This window comes from Anguilla rostrata, unplaced genomic scaffold, assembly GCF_018555375.3.
Source record: "Anguilla rostrata isolate EN2019 unplaced genomic scaffold, ASM1855537v3 scaf1067, whole genome shotgun sequence".
NCBI lineage: Eukaryota > Metazoa > Chordata > Actinopteri > Anguilliformes > Anguillidae > Anguilla > Anguilla rostrata.
In genome coordinates, this window is record NW_026986409.1 from 1,455 (window position 1) to 21,344 (window position 19,890).

At 41.8% G+C, this 19,890-nt stretch overlaps 2 protein-coding genes across 2 annotated transcripts; both read right to left on the bottom strand.

Annotated features, from left to right (window-relative positions):
- Positions 1-15,079: 15,079 nt before the first annotated feature.
- Positions 15,080-16,471, bottom strand: LOC135247102 (histone H2B-like). The gene has a single exon (XM_064320360.1). The coding sequence runs from the start codon at positions 15,499-15,501 to the stop codon at positions 15,127-15,129; it is 375 nt and encodes a 124-aa protein (XP_064176430.1). The 5' UTR covers positions 15,502-16,471; the 3' UTR covers positions 15,080-15,126.
- Positions 16,472-16,604: 133 nt separating this feature from the next.
- On the bottom strand, positions 16,605-17,007 carry LOC135247103 (histone H4). The gene has a single exon (XM_064320361.1). The coding sequence runs from the start codon at positions 16,968-16,970 to the stop codon at positions 16,659-16,661; it is 312 nt and encodes a 103-aa protein (XP_064176431.1). The 5' UTR covers positions 16,971-17,007; the 3' UTR covers positions 16,605-16,658.
- Between the last annotated feature and the right edge of the window lie 2,883 nt (positions 17,008-19,890).

Sequence of the window (19,890 nt, forward strand, 5' to 3'; positions counted from 1 at the left end):
TAATTTCCTCTTTTACACTAACGTTTTCTTACGCTTTCATATTTGCTTTACCAAAACTCACTCACGGCCACCCATATGCATTTCATGATGGCAAATGTATTCCTTTTATTAAAAAGTTATACCAGTTCACCGCTGTGCCATTTCTACTAACTATATTTCTTCACTTGGCTACCGTACAAAACCTTCTTATCAGCAAACGCCACGTTTGTACATTCATGTTACCTCGCCCTGTTCTCTGTCTAGCCACATACAAACAATTACTACGTATGTACGTTCTGCAACTCCCCATTAAAACATTACATTTAAAATCATGACTCACTCATAATTATAACTACTAGTACTGAACATGAGAAAAGCACATCAGTGCAATAGATTTCATACTTTACTTAACTTTCCACTTTAACGACTAATGTTTTATACCGACTGTTATATATCTCATAAAAAAACACGTTTTCAACGTACAAAAATGCCAAGTTACTCACACATACAAGACCAGTCCAGGCCTGCCATTAAAAGTATTGATATCAAAATGACGCCAAGTTACGGTACTACAAACAATATAGGCTATCTTGCCTCACCGAAATTAAATAACATGTATTCCAAAGCAATGCTACCCAACATTTCCTCAATTCTTTCAAGTCACTTGGCCCTGTGTGTATAAGCATGCACTACATGGACAGGCCAAACATATGTGTGGATGGGTTTCTCACAGTCAAGATTGATTGAATAGGCGTGTATGTCCACTTTGTATTGGTATGTATGTATTTCGCTGCCCAGCCTTTCTGTTGCGTGAATGATAGTATGTTCCTTGGTATAAGTGTGTGTTCGTAAATGTGAATGTAACATGCTGCGAGGGAAATGTCCCCATGGGGATAAAGAAGTTCTTTATGTATGTATGTACAATATGTATTTTACATGCAGTATTTATTGTACGTAGCAAATATACAATAACTTGTACATGTACTCAAATTCAGTTCAGAAGCAAGTATAAACATATGTTTTCTGGAGAAATATGCTTCCTGTAGTTGCGCACCAGCAGTTTTGTACATGAATTTCAATGTGTTCCATGAGGCAATTCGAAATATTTGACACTTTGATCTGACACAAAGTTTGCATGACATTGTAAAATGGTAAGATTACAAAACACAGGGCCAAGTGTGAGTAACTTGGCGTTTTTGTACGTTGAAAACGTGTTTTTTTATGAGATTATCTTAACAGGAGCAAGCTCGTCTGTGTAACTTTTTCTCTGTTGTAATTACATCAAACACCCATGTGATAGAGCCACATCCATGACATGACCGTATGTTTAGTCTATAGGCTTTCCTTAAAAAAAAAAAATTCAGCTTTGGTACGATAAAAAGCCTACACATTGATGGATTATTTTAATCTGCTTGAATGAGAAAAAGAAACATTTACCACATTTCACCTTGTGCACATGTATATTTTGTAATGGAATAGAACAGAAAAGCTGTTTTTCATGCCAGAGGAAGACCTTTCATAAGCAGCTCTGACATGCAGTCATACGAGTACCCAAGGTGGGTCACTGGAGAGAGATGAAACACAGATCCCTGTCTGACTGAACCCTCTCGTACCCTGGGCAACACAGGTACCAATCGTGTGTCTCCCTGTGGAGCAACCGGCCACAGTCGGCACTGGCATGGTCCAGATTCGACCCGAGGCCGTGAGGTTCATCCATGCACCCCAGCGTGGTGCCTTAACCGAATGAGCCATCCAGCAGCCCCAAGCCTAATTTCAATAAAATTACAACTTATCAGCATGCATAAGAAATGCTAACTACCATACAATGTGCCAAATAATCACTGCATTGATAGGAACCACTCAAAGCAGGTACATGAGGTAGACAGGAAATCATCAGGCCAGATGGCATTTTCCCACTATAATAGACTTTAGTACCATATGCACCAGGGAAATACCCACTAAACAGCATGCAGTGGCATTCTCCTAAGTTGTCTCAGTCTTGATAGTAGTTTCTAAGCGTCACACCTCATATGGTCACATCTCACAAGCATGGAGTCTCTGTCTGTGGTCACACAGGCATGTTACATCACTAATTAGGCCTCTCAGCACAGAACATAACAGCACAGTATAGCACCTAGGACGGGGGCGGTATATCCCCATGGTGGGTGCCAGAGCTTTTCGGGTCCTCTCAGGAGTGCACTCGGGACGGCCCTGAGCTGCATTCCATCCTCCCCGTAGCTCTCCATCCCTCTTCTCCCTCATCGCCACGGTAACTAGGAATGTGGAGACTGGGGCAAGGCCACAGGCCTAGGCAGAAGTGGCCAGGAGTGCATACAGAAGTACAGAAACATACACTTCCTTTCACTACCTTAAGACTCCAAGCAGCTGTACACTGCAGAACACAGTCTGAAGTGCATTAATCACTGCAGGTTTCCCACTGAATCTAGAGGACCAGTGAAAGAATGGGCAGTGATTCACTATGTGCGCTCATGTAGACATGGAAACTGTTTCTCTGATCAATCAAACATTGTCTGGATTATCCGCAAAACATTTTAGTTTACAGCCAAATCTGCTGCAATTACTATGACATAAGAACACTTAAGCCGCGTTTCCACCAAAAGTACCCGGAACTTTTAGTCCCAGGAACTACTTCTCAAGGAACTAAAAGGTTCCTTCAGCCCATTGTTGTCTGCGTTTCCACCGCGGTCTAAAGCCCCGCGAAGATTAGGCAAATTAGCCCACTGACGTATAAAAAAGCGACGTTGTCGTCGGTCCATCTGTCCTATGATTTCTTCTGTAACCCCATACTACCACCGAAGTAGCCTACATTATTTTCTAATAACCGGGACAGCCCGGAGGGGTTTATTCCACTTATATACAACGGGTCACCAACAATGAATATATATGGTTACTTTTGTATTTATTGATTTTTATCAATTTAATCACCTGAAATTGAAATATTCTTCTGCAGCCGTTTGGGCATATTTTACCGTTGTCAAGCAAAACTGTCGTTGGTAGTTGGACTTGGACCATTGTTATGCAACAGATAGGATATAACAGGCCAATAGTCAGATTGTAACTGTTCTATATATCCTCTCAAACACATTCATTATGTTTTTATGCGAACATTCACTTTCATGTCTTGACATCCGAGGAGACAGAATGCATTCGCATTCCACAAATAGCTGGCAACAACAGCAGAAAACATGCACACGTCGTAAACAATTTGCTGTTGAATTGATTACTTTCTCATTGTCAATTCCATATAGGCTAATCGCAAAATGACAAGAATAGAACGAAAACTCGGACTTGCGTGAAAATTTAAATTAGCAGTGTTACAGCCACCATTGGCTTTACTTCAAACTTACTGCTAGCCGAGCAGCGAAGTGTGCCCCCTCTAGATGCAAACCATGGACCATAAATTAGTCCATAGTCTTCCTGGTCTTTTTGTGGAATTGAAGAATGGCAGAGTAAAATTACGGCAGTCTGAAAAAGCTAAAGGGACGATTACTAGAATTAACCTGTTATTTTACCCTGACAAAAAGTGCGGAAGGTGATTTCCAGTTTGCTTTTACTGTATCACCAATGTAAATTACGCAGAACAACTGCATACCTCATATAACTGTATCAAACGTTATGAGTCAATGACAACGGGCTAACAAAGAAAATCCGGAAGAAAATATTCAGCAACCAAATTAAACCGTTTGAATGTTTTGGTACGTAATATGCTGTTCCAGCACGAATGCTTAACATTTTATAAAACGAATACTAAAGCAAGAAAAGAACAGAAGAGCACACGTTATAATTCCAAGACGTTGGCAGGCTATACCCAAAAGTAGGCTACTGCGCCGCATAACATACAAGTTTGATTTCAAGTTATTATGAAAATAAATCGGTTTGCGGCTGCAGACTTTTAAAAATGGCGGTTGAAATAAAACACTGCGAGTAGTCGACCAATAAGAAATTTTCAGCGCTTGCGCCCCACCTCAAAAGTTCCGGTACTTTTGGAAAGTACTACCCCCCGAGCAGGGACTTTTTTGGGGCTAAAATAAAGTCCCCGGAACTTAATTTAGACCCTAGTTCCTGCGGTCGAAATGCACTGAGTTCCTCAAAAGGTTCCTAGTTCCGGGGTAAAGTTCCTGCGGTGGAAACACGGCTTTATGTAGTTGTGGAAATTACTGAGTTTTGATCACCAGATTCGAACTGTAATCCAATGTTTGGGCTGTGACAAAGGCCGATAACAGAATAAGCATAGCAAGTAGCTACATGAAGCAGTAATGTTCTGAGAGTTCTGAGAGCTAGCCTTGTAATAACTTGTCACTAGATGGATTACAGGACCTTTCTCTGAGTGTCACAGGCATCAGCATGAAGGTTGGCTTTTTGTGTATTACTGTTGCACTACCAATTGTCATTGTTGCAGACATCATAAATAGTTGCATGATTTCAGCAAGAACAGGGACACTGATGTTTCTTATTCTTAAGGGACCTTATATGTTGTGTGAAATTATAAATTCAGTGTTGGTGTTTTAACGACTGTAGGCAGAACTAGTTATTCTTTATTAATCTGGAGTACATCTTCACAGTGACCATAGTATTTGTCATTGAAATTAGATTTCTGTGATCAGATTCAGAATACAAGTAATCATTGACAAATAAAGTGATCTGTAAATGCACACCCCCAATGGTCCGTATGGGGGACAACCTCACGTCGCCACTGAGCACAGCACACATTCCACATTTCCCTACCGGTCCACATACTGTCACTAAGCTGTGAAACCCCAGCCAATCTGTGCCCAAAATCAGAGGATGCACAAGGCGGGAACTAACCGCAGCCTTAATACTATGCGTTTTGCCCTTGTAGATAATGTCAACTGGTACAACAGGGTACTTGTGAATATCCCCATGCACACACCTAGTAGATGCCCCAGATGCCTCTACCAAAGCCCCGGGCCGAACCAGGCTCTGGTGGATTATAGACCGCATGCAGCCCGAATCCACCATCGCCTGGTGAATACCCCCTTGGATCCTTACTGGAACGCTGTATGTCTCTCCTGAACCGGGGGAGGATGCCGGTGGGCCAGCAACCCGGATCACTTGGCCGACCTCCATCAGTGGGCACTCGCTGCAGAAGTGTCCGGGCTGCCCGCACCGCCAGCACTCCTGCCCCGACGTTTGAGGAGCCCCCTGTGAGGTGGGAACAGTGCCCGTAGCGGCTGGAACCTGTGGTGGAACAGGAGAAGCAGAGGGAGGGTTAGTGCGGGGGCGAGGGGGAGGGCGAACTGAAAATGAAGAAGGGGAGGGAGGGAGGGGGTTTTCGTCTTGGCGCTGGAGTAGGACGCTGCGTCGCCGGTGTCCTCCCCTCTTCTGCTGGGCACTGAGGGTGCTCTGCCAGGTGGTCCTCCGCCAACGCGGCAGCTGCTTCCATGTCCCTCGGCCGATGGCACCGGACCCAGGACGCAGTGCTGGCCGGTTGCCCCTCCACAAACTGCCCCGAACCAACTACTCCCAGCACCCGTTGCTCCCCAGCGGACTCCCCCGGCTTCAGCCACCTGGTCGCCGCGTCCCTTAAGTGTTGGCTAAAGACAAATGGCCGGTCCGACTGCCCCAGCTTCGCCGTCCGAAACCGGCGGCGGTGGTCCTCGGGGGAGTAACCCATCCTGTCCAGGATAGCCCTCTTAACATCCGCGTACCTCCCCTGAGACGCAGCTGGTAGGCTGCACGCTGCTGTCTGCGCCTCCCCCGTCAGCAGAGGGAGCAGGGGCACGGCCCACTCTGCCGCCGGCCAGCCACATGCCCCTGCTGTAGCCTCGAGTACGTCCAGGAATGACTGGGGGTCATCCGCCGGGGACATCTTAGGTGGAGCCACGTTCAGGAGCGTTGAATGTGGAGGGGCCGAGGAGGCAGCCGCCGTGGCTGCCGTCTGGATCACCAGCTGCTGGAGGATCTGCGTCTGCTGGTGGGTCTGTTGGCGGAGCATATCCAAAAACTGGTGAGTCACTGCTGACTGCTCTCGGAGCACGGCTGCTTGCTCTTGGTGCACAGCAGCCACCTCCCCCACCATCTGTACGAGGGAGGACACTGGCTGGGCAGTTGGAGGTGAAGGACGGGGTTCGGCCATATTTATTTTGCTGAACTACAAGCTGGGCGCCAGTTGTGGCAATTCTCTAGCCACCGTGGGTTCAGAATCAGCACAGGACTGACAAATGACACGGGAAGTGCAGGGATGACGTATTTTATTTTCACACACACACACTCAAACCACAGTTCATAACAGAAATGCCGGTGCAGCTCCTAAAGCATGCTGCCGCTCTTTGCAGGGCGTGTGTGCTCCTTTTTCCTTCCCCCAGGCCCAGCCGCTACTGCATATATAAAGGGAGAGAGTAATCCGTGACAAGGAACACCTGTGCTAATTAACTCAATCAGTGACAAGGAACACCTGTGCTAATTAACTCAATCAGTGACAAGGAACACCTGTGCTAATTAACTCAATCCGTGACAAGGAATGCCTGTGCTAATTAACTCAATCCGTGACAAGGAATGCCTGTGCTAATTAACTCACTCAGTGACAAGGAACACCTGTGCTAATGAACTCAATCAGTGACAAGGAAAACCTGTGCTAATTAACTCAATCAGTGACAAGGAACACCTGTGTTAATTAACTCAATCAGTGACAAGAAACACCTGTGCTAATTAACTCAGTGACAAGGAACACCTGTGCTAATTAACTCAATCAGTGACAAGGAACTCCTGTGCTAATGAACTCATTCAGTGACAAGGAACACCTGTGCTAATTAACTCAATCCTGGCATTCTTCTCGTGAGCTACTCCCCCCCCACCTCCCCCCTATAGCTAAGCCAAAACCACACCGCTCCACAGGCTTCTCCTTGTATTCCTTCAAATTGAATATGATCACTGAGCTCTGATTCCACAAGTGTAACTCCATCCATTGTAACATCAATCAAATAATGGACACAGATACATTATGTACAATCATACAGTTACAGGCCAAATTTGTATTCTTTTGTTTACAGCTTACTGATACCATGTCTGCTGATGAGACTTTTGTGCTCATTCTTTTCATTATACAATACCTGGCTCTATTTTAAACATGTCAGGAGTCGCTCACACTCCCCCTGCTACCCCTACCCACCACAGGTGCAAGGATTCACCCACCACGAACAACCAAGACACAGGGATAAGGTGAGCAGAGTCTTTATTGAATTTATAATAAAAACAGTTCATGGACAGGCAGCTGCCCCGCTCTGACCCCCCTCCCTTCTCTAACTCCCCCCCTGCTTGTACGGTGACCTCACCAATGACTGACCTTGTGCCGTGCGAGCCGAGCCCCAGGAGAGGGACTCCCCGTCACCGCACCGCAATCCATCACACACAGTGGTAAGTTACCCCGTGCCCCACACTCACTCCACACAGTCCTGTTCTCTGACCCTCTCTCTTGGGTCTGCTCGCACAGCACAGACCGGCCCCCACTTGGGCACCGCACCGCACCGCACCGCACCGCACCGCACGCACGCACCTCACGTACGCACGCACGCACGCACTGAACAAAAAGGGTGGGACGTGACTGGGCCCACGCCAGGAAATGCTGGGCCTCCTCCACGTCCCATGTCGCCACAGACGCGCCACACACACCTAAACCTAAAAGAAATCCCCTGGGATTTCTCCCAAAAGGAAATAACAAAGAAAAAGAAAAACAAAAATAAAACCAAATCCAAAATTCTCAACAAAAAAACCCGGCTGCAATAACTAAAGGAAAAAGAAAATCCAAACAACAAAAACAAAGATAACAAAATCCAAAAAAACCCCCAAGTTAAAAAGTCTACAGAGCCTGTTCCTTCCTGGCTGCCCGAACACAAACTGCCGCAATCCCCGCTCTCTTATCCCTCTCCCTGCGTCCGAGGAAACAAGCGGCAGCTGTGTGAGCTCGTTACCTGGCAAAGTGGAGGAAACCAATTAACCCCGGTCCACATACCCACACGTGCTCCCAGTTACCAATTAAGGAAATGCTCTTACCAAGCAGCGGCTCGTCAGGCTCACCTCCTGAAATATACACAAGCATTATCATACCCCCCCCACACACACATGTATACACATATACATTCATTCTCAATCACACACACACTCACGTCCAGTCATTCAAGCAAACATAAGCATGCACACATTCACAAATGCACGCACACACACTCACAGTCACACACACATTCACACACATACACACATTCACAAATGCCCAATCACACACACACGTCGACACACTTGCAACTTGACCAATGCTTTACCAGTGCAATTTCAGCTGTGCCCAATATTAACCTCAGTACAGCTTAAACCCTGTACATAAGAGTATGATCTTTTAGCAGGTTCAGGTGAAGTACTTTTATTTAAATATGATTTTATTTTTTTTACATTTTAATAAATTTATATTTCAAATGTTCAAGGTGTGTTATGTACTTTTGATTATTAAAAAAATTAATATAACATTAAGTGTAATAATGGCAAAAGATGGCAGGGTAAAATGTTTTTGAAGTATAAACTCTGTCTCCTGTATCTGCATCTTTGTATAAAAGAAGCCAGTGGCAAACTCCTCCACTTAAATGTGCATTTTACTAATTTTTACAGTTGCTTTCATTCATTTTCACAAGAGTTCCAATGTGCAAATTTATGTGGGCAAATGCAGCTGATAGGGAGAATGCAGAATGATCATTGCAGTTTACTTATTTCTTTTCTGTAAACAATGATGAGTTGAGTTTCCTTATTTATTGGGTCAGGATTGTTTTTTTTTTTTTTGTTTTTTTTAATTTGTTGCATTAATTTTCTGTATTTTCAGAAAAAAATCTTCAATGATTAAACCTGAATTATGAAAAATAACAGATGTGTTGGTGTTATGATTTATTATTGTGTGATGTATTGAACTCCTGTGACACAGTAGTACTTATTTCATATTCTGTATGGGGTAATGTTTGGGCTCAATATGAGTAGATCAGCATGGGGCTAAAATCTGCACAGTTGAAGCAATGGCATTCATCTACAGTAGTGGAAATAAAATCCATTATAAGAAAAGTTAGTGTAGTGTCTGGTGAATGCTGGCTTCTGTTACTGTAGTGTAACCACAACTCAATACATTTTGAAAAGTCACTGATTGTCTATTGAGCTGGTATATTTATGTTACCTCTCAAATAAATGGTTTTCCTGTAGGATTGAACCTGGATCTGCTGCACATCTGTTGAATGGATTAGACCACTAAGCCAAAATCAGGGCAGAAATGTGGTTTGCATGACATCCAGTCTCTGAGATGTTCCTGAGACCCTGCAGTTTTTCTCATTTTTTCAGATGCATTTCTAATAACTGCAGTTACACATTACAAATGCATTACAGTATGTTATGATTGCTTTGACTCAATGTGCAAAACTCAATGCAATGATCCAAACTGACGGGTAAAATTCTTACCCTAAGACACAAATTGCAGTACCTACATACAAAGTACACAACTATAAATCACATACTCAGTTTTCACAGTGCAGTCACCTTATATTAAGACATCCAAATTTTTATTGCAAGACATGCAGATTGTGAAATAAAGTCAACATGTTTGCAATCCTGTCTCATCACTTCCAGCACCGTTGCCCTGGTGAGTCGCATTGCATGATTGGTAATCCTAACATAAAAGGCTGTTTTACAGCACTACATTCAGCAGTGTCTAACAACACGGAGCAGCCCAATGCAGTTGGTATTGATGTACCGTAATAAATCTAAGGCTCCTCCAACTACAAAATGCTAAGTAGCCGTTTACAGTGAACTTTTTATGTTGGCTCAACTCAGGTTCTTTGGATTACAAATTCTAAGCTCCAGAGACAAGCCTTTTATGTGTTGGTACAGAAACCATTAATAAGTTGCAGTAACTCATATTATACTGCTCAGCTGACAAGACTAATAGGTACAATGAATATTACGCCATTCGAATAGAAGGGTGTGGATAAATATTAATGTTTCGTTAAAATTATATATACTTTTTTTGGCCTATTTGTATCATTTTATAGCTTTTATTTTTCCTCATAATATCCCAGTTGTCCTCAGTCTGAGAGTTATTTAGTTGTTTCATATAGAGCATGAGCTGATAGATGAGAGTTTTCACTTCTGTTTATAATTCAGCCGTGTGAATAACAGTTATTTTTTCTGAAACTATTAGCTGTGCTTGGTTTACTAGTAATGCAGACAAGCTTTCAGCTTACATGTGAAGTTTCCTGAGGCGATGTACTGTTCTACCCATAGGTGTTTTGTTATGTCTGGTTGAATTTTTTATTTATTTATGTTTTTAATTTTAGTATTAGACTTTCTTAATTATTATAATTGTGTTTTTGGACCTGTCTGCCTCTTACAGTAAACATGAGCAGCTTGGTAACAGTTCATTTCCACTTTTGACATGGATTTGGTTTAAAATAGTCCATATGAATGTTAGGAGGCTTGAATGTAAAAATGATTTATTTAGAATGTGGGTTGATGAACATAAACCTAATATAATTACTCTGTCTGAAACATGGTTAAACAGTAAGATTTCAGCTACTAGCTCTTTTTAACGACTGCACTTCTATATACGTCCACTTTGCATGCGTATCCAATGTTTTTATTGGCTGATGTACCTAAATGTCAAATGGCGAGACATATTCTATGTATATTTGTGATGATGTAATCAGGCAGGAAAAAGAAGAAGGAAAGAAAAAAAAATCCCCTAAGTTTGGGGCTTTATTGTGTGGTCGTGTGAAGGTGTTTGTGAATTCTGCCTGTTGAAATGGGATCATAAGGTACAGAAATGAATGTTTTCAAGGGCTGAGAGTCTGTGGTCATTGTGGTTATTTTTGTAGGGAACCGTGAAAAGTGCCAAACTCTCGGTGATGTATAGGTATGGGGCATGCCCCGCCAAGGCATAACTTGGCTGCATGGCATACCTGCTATCCCAATTTTACAATCCCTATTAGATTGGATACCCATTAGTCAAATCAAATCAAAAATCAAAACAAAATTTATTTATATAGCGCATTTCAAAAACAATTGTCACAATACACATCACAGACAACCCTGGCCTAAGCCCCCACAGGAGCAGGACTAAGGCAGCAGTGGCAAGAAGAAACTCCCTGTGGCAGATGGGAAGAAACCTCAGAAGGAACCAGGCTCAAGGGGGTAACCCATCCTCCTCTGGTCGGCTCAGGGTGCAAGTTTAATGACCCGCAGGGTCAGTCAGTCAATGTTCACACTGATCAAATTAGGCAGCTGAATGACGCTCTGGAGGTGGGGCTCAGATGATGGGCGGGGCCAGGTGATGGGGGCGGGGCCGGGTGGCGGGGGCGGGGCCGGGTGGCAGTGGTGGGGGAGTCCCGATGACAATCATCCTGATCGTATTTTAAAAGCTGGTGTTTGGCTAGACTGCCTGGATAATCAATCTTTAATTTATTTACTGGAAAACAACATTTCCCAAACTTGCACCTAAAATCATTAAAAATGTGACAGTGTAAGAAAATAAATGTTGATATATTTATTTGAGGTGTCATTTCTGTTAACTTAGAACGTTTTCAGCTAATTATATATGTTCAAGATGCATGTCATTTTTTATTTATTCTGAATTTACTTAGGTAACACGCCCCCTGGAGAGAAGTTAAAGTGAAGGGAAGACATTTTCCATGGACAAACTCTGATCTCATAGATCTCTACAGGGAGAGGGATAAAGCTTGGCCTAAATTTAGACAGACAAGAGATCCTGCTGATTGGGAAGTATATAGACAACTTGGAAATACCAAATCTAAGATTAGGGATGCCGAATCTTATTATTATAAAGACTGTCTTGACTGTAATTACCATTTAAAAACAAGTTTTGGAGTAGAATAATAGTAATATCCATCAGAAATCAAAAAATAATTGTGTCAAATAGTGGTCCACAATGTGGGAGTGCAGGATCATTTACTGAATGTGTTTCTCAGGCCTTCAATCAATATTTCACCTGTCAGCTCTTCTCAGAACCTAAACTTTTATAAGTTTAATAATAAGTGGATTTTTTCCCCTTTTCATTCAAGAAAATATTACCTACGGATGTTCTGTACTGTATTAATGAATCTCATAAAAAACACGTTTTCAACATACAAAAATGCCAAGTTACTCACACATACAAGGCATACATCGTCTATAACTCATTCATTCAGACTGCCAAAATCCAGACCTTCCATTAAAAGTATTGATATCAAAATGACGCCAAGTTACTGTACTACAAACAATGTCTTGCCTCACTGAAATTAAAGAAGCTGTGTTCCAAAGCAATGCTACCCAATATTTCCTCCATTCTTTCAAGTCACTTGGCCCTGTGTTTTGTAATCTTACCATTTTACAATGTCATGCAAACTTTGTGTCACATCAAAGAGTCAAATATTTCGAATTGCTTCAGGGAACACATTGAAATTCATGTACAAAACTGCTGCTGAGTAACTACAGGAAGCATATTTCTCCAGAAAACATGTTTATACTTGCTTCTGAACTGAATTTCAGTACATGTACAAGTTATTGTATATTTGCTATGTACAATAAATACTGCATGTAAAATACATATTGTACATACATACATAGAGAACTTCTTTATCCCCATGGGGACATTTCCCTCGCAGCATGTTACATTCACATTTACGAACACACACTTATACCAAGACACATACTATCATTCACGCAACAGAAAGGCTGGGCAGCGAAACAATATGTTTTTAGCAGAATGGGCATGTAGGTGAAGGTTGACATGATCACAGACTATAGTGCAAAGTAAATTAAGTGACCATGCTTAGTTTCCTTATCGAGCGGTTTATATAACAGTCTGTATAAAACATACTAGTTAAAGTGGAGAGTTAAGTAACAGGTGAAATCTATTGAACTGCTGTGCTTTTGTCATGTTCAGTACTAGTAGTTATAATTATGAGTGAGTCATGATTTTAAATGTAATGTTTTAATGGGGAGTTGCAGAACGTACATACGTAGTAATTGTTTGTATGTGGCTAGATAGAGAACAGGGTGAGATAACATGGATGTAGAAACGTGGCGTTTGCCGATAAGAAGGTTTTGTACAGTAGCCAAGTGAAGAAATATAGTTAGTAGAAATGGCAGAATGGTGAACTGGTGTAACTTTCTAATAAAATGAATACATCTGCCGTCATGAAATGCATATGGGTGGCCGTGAGTGAGTTTTGGTAAAGAAAATATAAAAGCGTAAGAAAACGTTAGTGTAAAAGAGGAAATTATCTGCCTGAGGGCGAGGCGGGATTCAATCCTTCATTAACCGGAGGTTTACCAGTCTGTGACTTTGTCACATTGCGTGAAATATCATTAGCAAACCTGTTTGTGGTTTTAAAGAAGAACACAGACCAGTAAGCACAGAAGAGCTCCCGTTGAATCCATATGGCTTTGCAATATTGTAGCCGGTTAATAACTGAACGTGCAGACGGTATGTCATAATGCAGTGCATACGTTCGGTGAATGGCAGGTAGATATGGTGCAAAAGCAATAATTGAGAAGTAGCAGACAATGAAGAAATGTGTTCCTAGCTGGGCTTGAACCTACAACCCCACATTCACAAGACTGGGAACTTGCCCACTACGCCACAGGCAGACTAGCTGTTTAAACTAGAAATGTTTCAGAGTAAAAAGGTATGGGTATTTTGCGCGTTTTTGATTGGGTCGTGTAGGTGAAGATTTGGCTGGTGTTGGTAAAATGTCCAATGGGGAGACATGTTGCTAGTGGGCTTGGCGGGAAGAAGAAGAAGAAAGAAGAAGAAGAAGAAGAAGAGAAGAAGAAGAAGAAGAAGAAGAAGAAGAAGAAGAAGAAGAAGAAGAAGAAGAAGAAGAAGAAGAAGAAGAAGAAGAAGAAAGAAGAAGAAGAAGAAGAAGAAGAAGAAGAAGAAGAAGAAGAAGAAGAAGAAGAAGAAGAAGAAGAAGAAGAAGAAGAAGAAGAAGAAGAAGAAGAAGAAGAAGAAAGAAGAAGAAGAAGAAGAAGAAGAAGAAGAAGAAGAAGAAGAAGAAGAAGAAGAAGAAGAAGAAGAAGAAGAAGAAGAAGAAGAAGAAGAAGAAGAAGAAGAAGAAGAAGAAGAAGAAGAAGAAGAAGAAGAAGAAGAAGAAGAAGAAGAAGAAGAAGAAGAAGAAGAAGAAGAAGAAGAAAGAAGAAGAAGAAGAAGAAGAAGAAGAAGAAGAAGAAGAAGAAGAAGAAGAAGAAGAAGAAGAAGAAAGAAGAAGAAGAAGAAGAAGAAGAAGAAGAAGAAGAAGAAGAAGAAGAAGAAGAAGAAGAAGAAGAAGAAGAAAGAAGAAGAAGAAGAAGAAGAAGAAGAAGAAGAAGAAGAAGAAGAAGAAGAAGAAGAAGAAGAAGAAGAAGAAGAAGAAGAAGAAGAAGAAGAAGAAGAAGAAGAAGAAGAAGAAGAAGAAGAAGAAGAAGAAGAAGAAGAAGAAGAAGAAGAAGAAGAAGAAGAAGAAGAAGAAGAAGAAGAAGAAGAAGAAGAAGAAATAATAATAAGTGAAGTTGTTCATGAAATCTGTCTGTTGAAATGGGGTCAGAATGTACAGAATTTAATGTTTTTAAGGGTTGCGCAATGTGGGTGGCTGCTTCTGTTACTGTAGTGTAACCGCAATTCAGTACATTTTGAAAAGTCATTGCTTGTCTGTTGAGCAGGTATGTTAATATTACCTCTCAAAGAAATGGTTTTACTGTAGGTTTGAACCTAGATCTGCTGCACATCAGTTGAATGGATTAGACCAGCAAGCCAAAGGCAGAAGTATAGTTTGCACACCACCCAGTCTCTGAGATGACCCTGAGCCCCTAGTTATCACAGGTTCAGATTGGGGATGGGTACAAGTAATGGATGAATCAATTACTCATCGGTTACGCGCTGATTTTTTCACAACAAAGGCCGTGCATGTGCAGCTATGCGTTGGAACTTGGCTCCATTGATTAATTTAACGTTTTCAAAAAAAATATATATAAATGTGTATTTATGCTTTTTGTTAGTAAGTCGTTGAGTAACGAATCTACTCCACTTACCAACGGTTAATGAAATTCTGCCTTTTGTTTGCAATGTGGGTGGCTCTTAAAAGAGCCTTTGGGTGAAATTCTTATGCTAGTTTACTTGGAGCTGGTGTACTTTGTAACAGCCTTTGTTCCCTCAGACACTGCGTGTTTGGCCAGCTCTCCGGGCAGCAGAAGACGCACTGCAGTCTGGATCTCCCTTGAAGTGATGGTGGACCGCTTGTTGTAGTGAGCCAAACGGGAGGACTCGCCGGCGATACGCTCGAAAATGTCGTTGACAAATGAGTTCATGATGCCCATTGCTTTGGAAGAGATGCCGGTGTCAGGATGAACTTGCTTCAACACCTTGTACACGTAGATAGCGTAGCTCTCCTTCCTACTCTTTCTGCGCTTCTTTCCGCCTTTCGCAGCAGTCTTGGTCACGGCTTTCTTAGAGCCCTTCTTGGGCGCAGGTTTTGCAACTTCAGGCATTTTGCACGTTGGAGTGGAGAGAACGCAATTGTGTCTCGTAATTAAAGCGTCTGACCGGGGATGAATGCAAATTTACATTCCCCTTTTGCCGGTGACGTCAGACCGATTCTCATTGGAGGCTGTTGGTCCACGATTTTATGTTCAAAATCTATTGGTTCAATACGGCGGGTCGGCAAAAAAAACATAACGTCTGTCTTTCTTCAGAACAAAAGACCCCCTCCCCACCATTTTCTTAACCGATGTGTCTTAACTTTCTTACTCTTGTTAAAGAAATTCTCAATGTACTTTCATTGCAGTTACTAATGTTCTAAAGTCCATTGCACTCTCCCTTTGAGCAATAATTTGCTTTAAAAAACGTTTACTTAAAAACGTGAACATTTGAGCAACTGCTTGTGCCATCGAAACTGAGGCGATACAAATAATCCCAAAGGGGAATTCTAAAAACACCACGAAGGGTACCAAGTACCTTTCAGTATACAACATTTATCGCAACTTCGCCTAGAATTAGCCATTTTATTTCAGTCTGCTCGATTTCGTATTGCCTTGCGTATTACTTCAATAGGCGTTACTAGTACGCCGACCAGTACAGGAGAGCGATTATTGCTGCAACTGGCATCGACGGTGCATTGGTGTAACTCTGCTAGTTCCCTAAATAAGCACACAACTGCAGTAAAGCGAAGGCATTGTAGCAGGTTACACCGACAAACACTGGCGACGCAACCCTCATTTTCTAAATAACTACGTAATAAGGGCGATTTCACCTTTAGCCAACTGGTACCACGTTCGTCTCTGGGCGGGTGAGAGGTTCGGGTTCTAATTGCACTCAAATGGTAAACTAACAAATGTCTGTGGGAGTTTCATTTCTGAAGTCAAACCAGTACATTCAACAAATAAAAAATTAAGAGCATCTGCTGAATGCCGGGAATGTAATATAACCACAACTGCTAGGGGACCGCCTACATATGTACACGGCTCGTACAAGTTCACCTTACACAATATTACAGCAGTAGGCGCGCTGTCTTTATGGCACTCATAAATGCGTTATCATGAACCAAATGGACGCCAAAAGAAACTAGGAAATTCTGCTTCGTATAGGGAATGTGGGTAGCTCTAAAAAGAGCTTTTGGGTAATTCAGCAAAGAAATGAAGAGGAAGATTTATCCACCAAAGCCGTACAGAGTGCGACCCTGACGCTTCAGAGCATAAACTACATCCATAGCGGTGACGGTCTTTCTCTTGGCATGCTCGGTGTAGGTGACGGCATCGCGGATAACGTTCTCCAAAAACACCTTCAGCACTCCGCGAGTCTCCTCGTAGATAAGGCCAGATATACGCTTGACTCCTCCACGGCGAGCCAAACGACGGATCGCTGGCTTAGTTATCCCTTGGATGTTATCACGGAGAACTTTGCGATGACGCTTGGCACCTCCCTTACCAAGTCCTTTTCCACCTTTCCCTCGACCTGACATTTTTTTTGTTTTCAATAGAAAGTAAGTACGCAGTTTTTAGCTTTCGAAACAAGATAAATATATGTGCGCAAAGACGACCTGATTGAAGCCACGTATGAACGAAAAGGCGGCTCTTGCTAAAGCCCGCCTCCAGCTCTCCCATCCCTCCGAGTATATGCGGCCCTGCTGCTGAAAGAACAAGTCGCATGAGAAAAAAAAACATCTTCGAGCATAGTGGAACGCCAACAGTGCCAAAACATCTTTTAAAATACGTTTCGTGGGGGTTATTTTTGACAAACTCTTGGTGCTGTATCGGTATGGGGCATGCCCCGCCAAGGCGTAACTTGGCTGGATGGTATACCTGCCATCCCAATTTGTTAACAGGTGTAAATAGGAAAATACTGCACGTCTTTAGACGAATATAATGAACGTGTCAACACGACAGATTTTGATGCGATACATTTTGACGTGATACAATATTCATTTTTGACGTGTTAAAATCTGACGTGTTGGCAAAATTAATATCTGCTATGTCTTCTTTTAAGTTTAATTGCGATTGCCATCCTTCATAGTGCATTCACGCAATCTCCTTTTTTTTTACTGTCATGAACTAATGACTGTTTTTTGACTGTCAGGAACGATATTATGTAAGTACGATAACATTAATTCAAGGAGTAAAACAAGTAGGTTATATGAACTCATCCGCTACTTGTATACGCCAGTATTCCTTCCAGCGTCAGATCCTTTAATCCAAATTCTCAATTCATATTTACTCAATAGCCTAACACATGTTCTACATACTACTGTTGACATTCCTCACAGACGCCACTATAATGTTTACCTATGATATGCAGGTTTTGTTTTATCGACTGTGCAATTAATAATGTGACCAGGTAGGAACCTTATTCACCATTAGTGTTCCCAGAGAGACCATAGATTTGGGTGGAACAGGTACAGGTATAGGTGTCATTTATAGACACGCCACAGACACACAGGTCTTTGTTCTCACCGTGCTGGTTCACACTGATGGCGCCCCTGTGGTTTTGTGCCTGTTTTCAGTCTTAACAAAAACAGTGTTCCCGCTGTCTACAACCGTGCATCGGTTCTGTCACTGTTTTGGTCATTTTGTAATTATTGTTTAATTGCGTCCTCCCATGTAAGCATCATAGCACTTTTCCTTATGGTCATGCTCTGCTAAAGTCCAGTCACCCTTGGTATCTCTTACACAGCCCACAGTCCTCATGTTTGCATATGTTGCACAATACCAATGGTCCCTATTACAGCCCACAGGCCTAACGTTTGTGTATGTTGCACAATACCAATGGTCCCTATTACAGCCCACAGGCCTAACGTTTGTGTATGTTGCACAATACCAATGGTCCCTATTACAGCACACAGGCCTGATGTTTGTATTTTCCACATTACAGATTGTGACTGAGCTGGCGGGCCTTCTGCAGCATAAGCCTGATATTATTGCACCGTTAGAGCCTTTCCCTCTTAGTAACCTGGGGATCGAAGAGGTGCCACAAGTGAATTGGCCTATTGTTTTGTTGGTTGTTAATTGTACCTGCTTGCTCCTACAAGCTTTTAATTAAGAAGGACAGAAATAAAAAAATACTTTTTCTAAATAAAACATCGTAATTTTCTATTTTTGTCTGACATGTTGTTTTCTCTGCTGCTGGCAATCTGTCAGTATTTTAGAAACATGTAATTACATTGAGCTTTTTAGAAAACCCTCCATTTTAACAATAATTCCACTGGTGTTGCTGCCTAGTCTGGTTTTACTGGTATTATCAGTGACATGAACAACCTAGTTGCATTGTGAATGCTTGTGGTCATAGCTGTTTTGCTACTTATTTGTAACAAAATCATTTTATTGTAAAATGGCAACCAAAGGTGGCAACCAAAGGTGTTACTTGTGCCACTGGTGTTAGTAAATGCCCCTCTATTGTTTCCAAAAAGTTGCCTTTGTAGGTGTTACTTCACATGACACGTTATTTTACGTTTTATATTTGACTTTAATGGACTAAAAATTCTTGCTTTAACAGAAGAGCAAGAATTGTAGTCTGTTCGCCAGTCTACACATTTGGTCAAATGTTCGGCAGTTAAACCCCTGCAACAATTCCTAGAGTGAATGCTGTCTAAAACTAATCTGACTTAAACATGCATTGGCCAGCTTGCCACTTGCAGAAAAGACTAAAAATAAAAATCCAGTATTTTATCTAGCTACCATTGTGACTGGGTAATTTGAAGAAAGGGGGTCTACACAACGATGAGAGTGATTGTGTATTCTCTCTCATCGTTGTGTACACCCCTTTCCTTCAAATCTTTTAGATATGCTGCCATAGCATAACACCCTGGGGCATTTCCATGTTACACTTATACCACTACATATGCAACAGTTAACTCCTTCTGTATCGCCCCATATTTTTCAACACAAGCCCGAAAATGACATACCCAAAATAAAATGGTTGCTATTCATGATCCCTTTTGAGTACAGGCATAATCTAAAAACGTACCTCTAGGAACTTTGTTTTCCAAGAATCGGAATTACAAAAAAGTAACAGAAGTGCAAATACAGTGGCAGTAGAAGTGGAAGTTTTATTTATTTATTTATTTACCTGAATTGCTTGATTTCTGGGTTCACACTGTTTGCCAAATTTTCCTGTTTTTCTGTAAGATCTTTTTGAAGGTGTCTATGTAAAAAAAGAGTTATAAAATACTATTTATTCAGATCTACATTAATTCTCTTGGTTCGTTGACCTTGTGGACCATTTATGGCCTAAAATGACTTTCTAGATATTATTTTCACTCAAATGGGAAATGGATGACAGCCTTTGACTATATCCGTTGAGATTTTTCCTGGCATAATAGAATATTTATCGAAGCATTAAGTTCAGTAACTTAAATATTGCATTTCACCCCTGCTAGCTGCTGACAG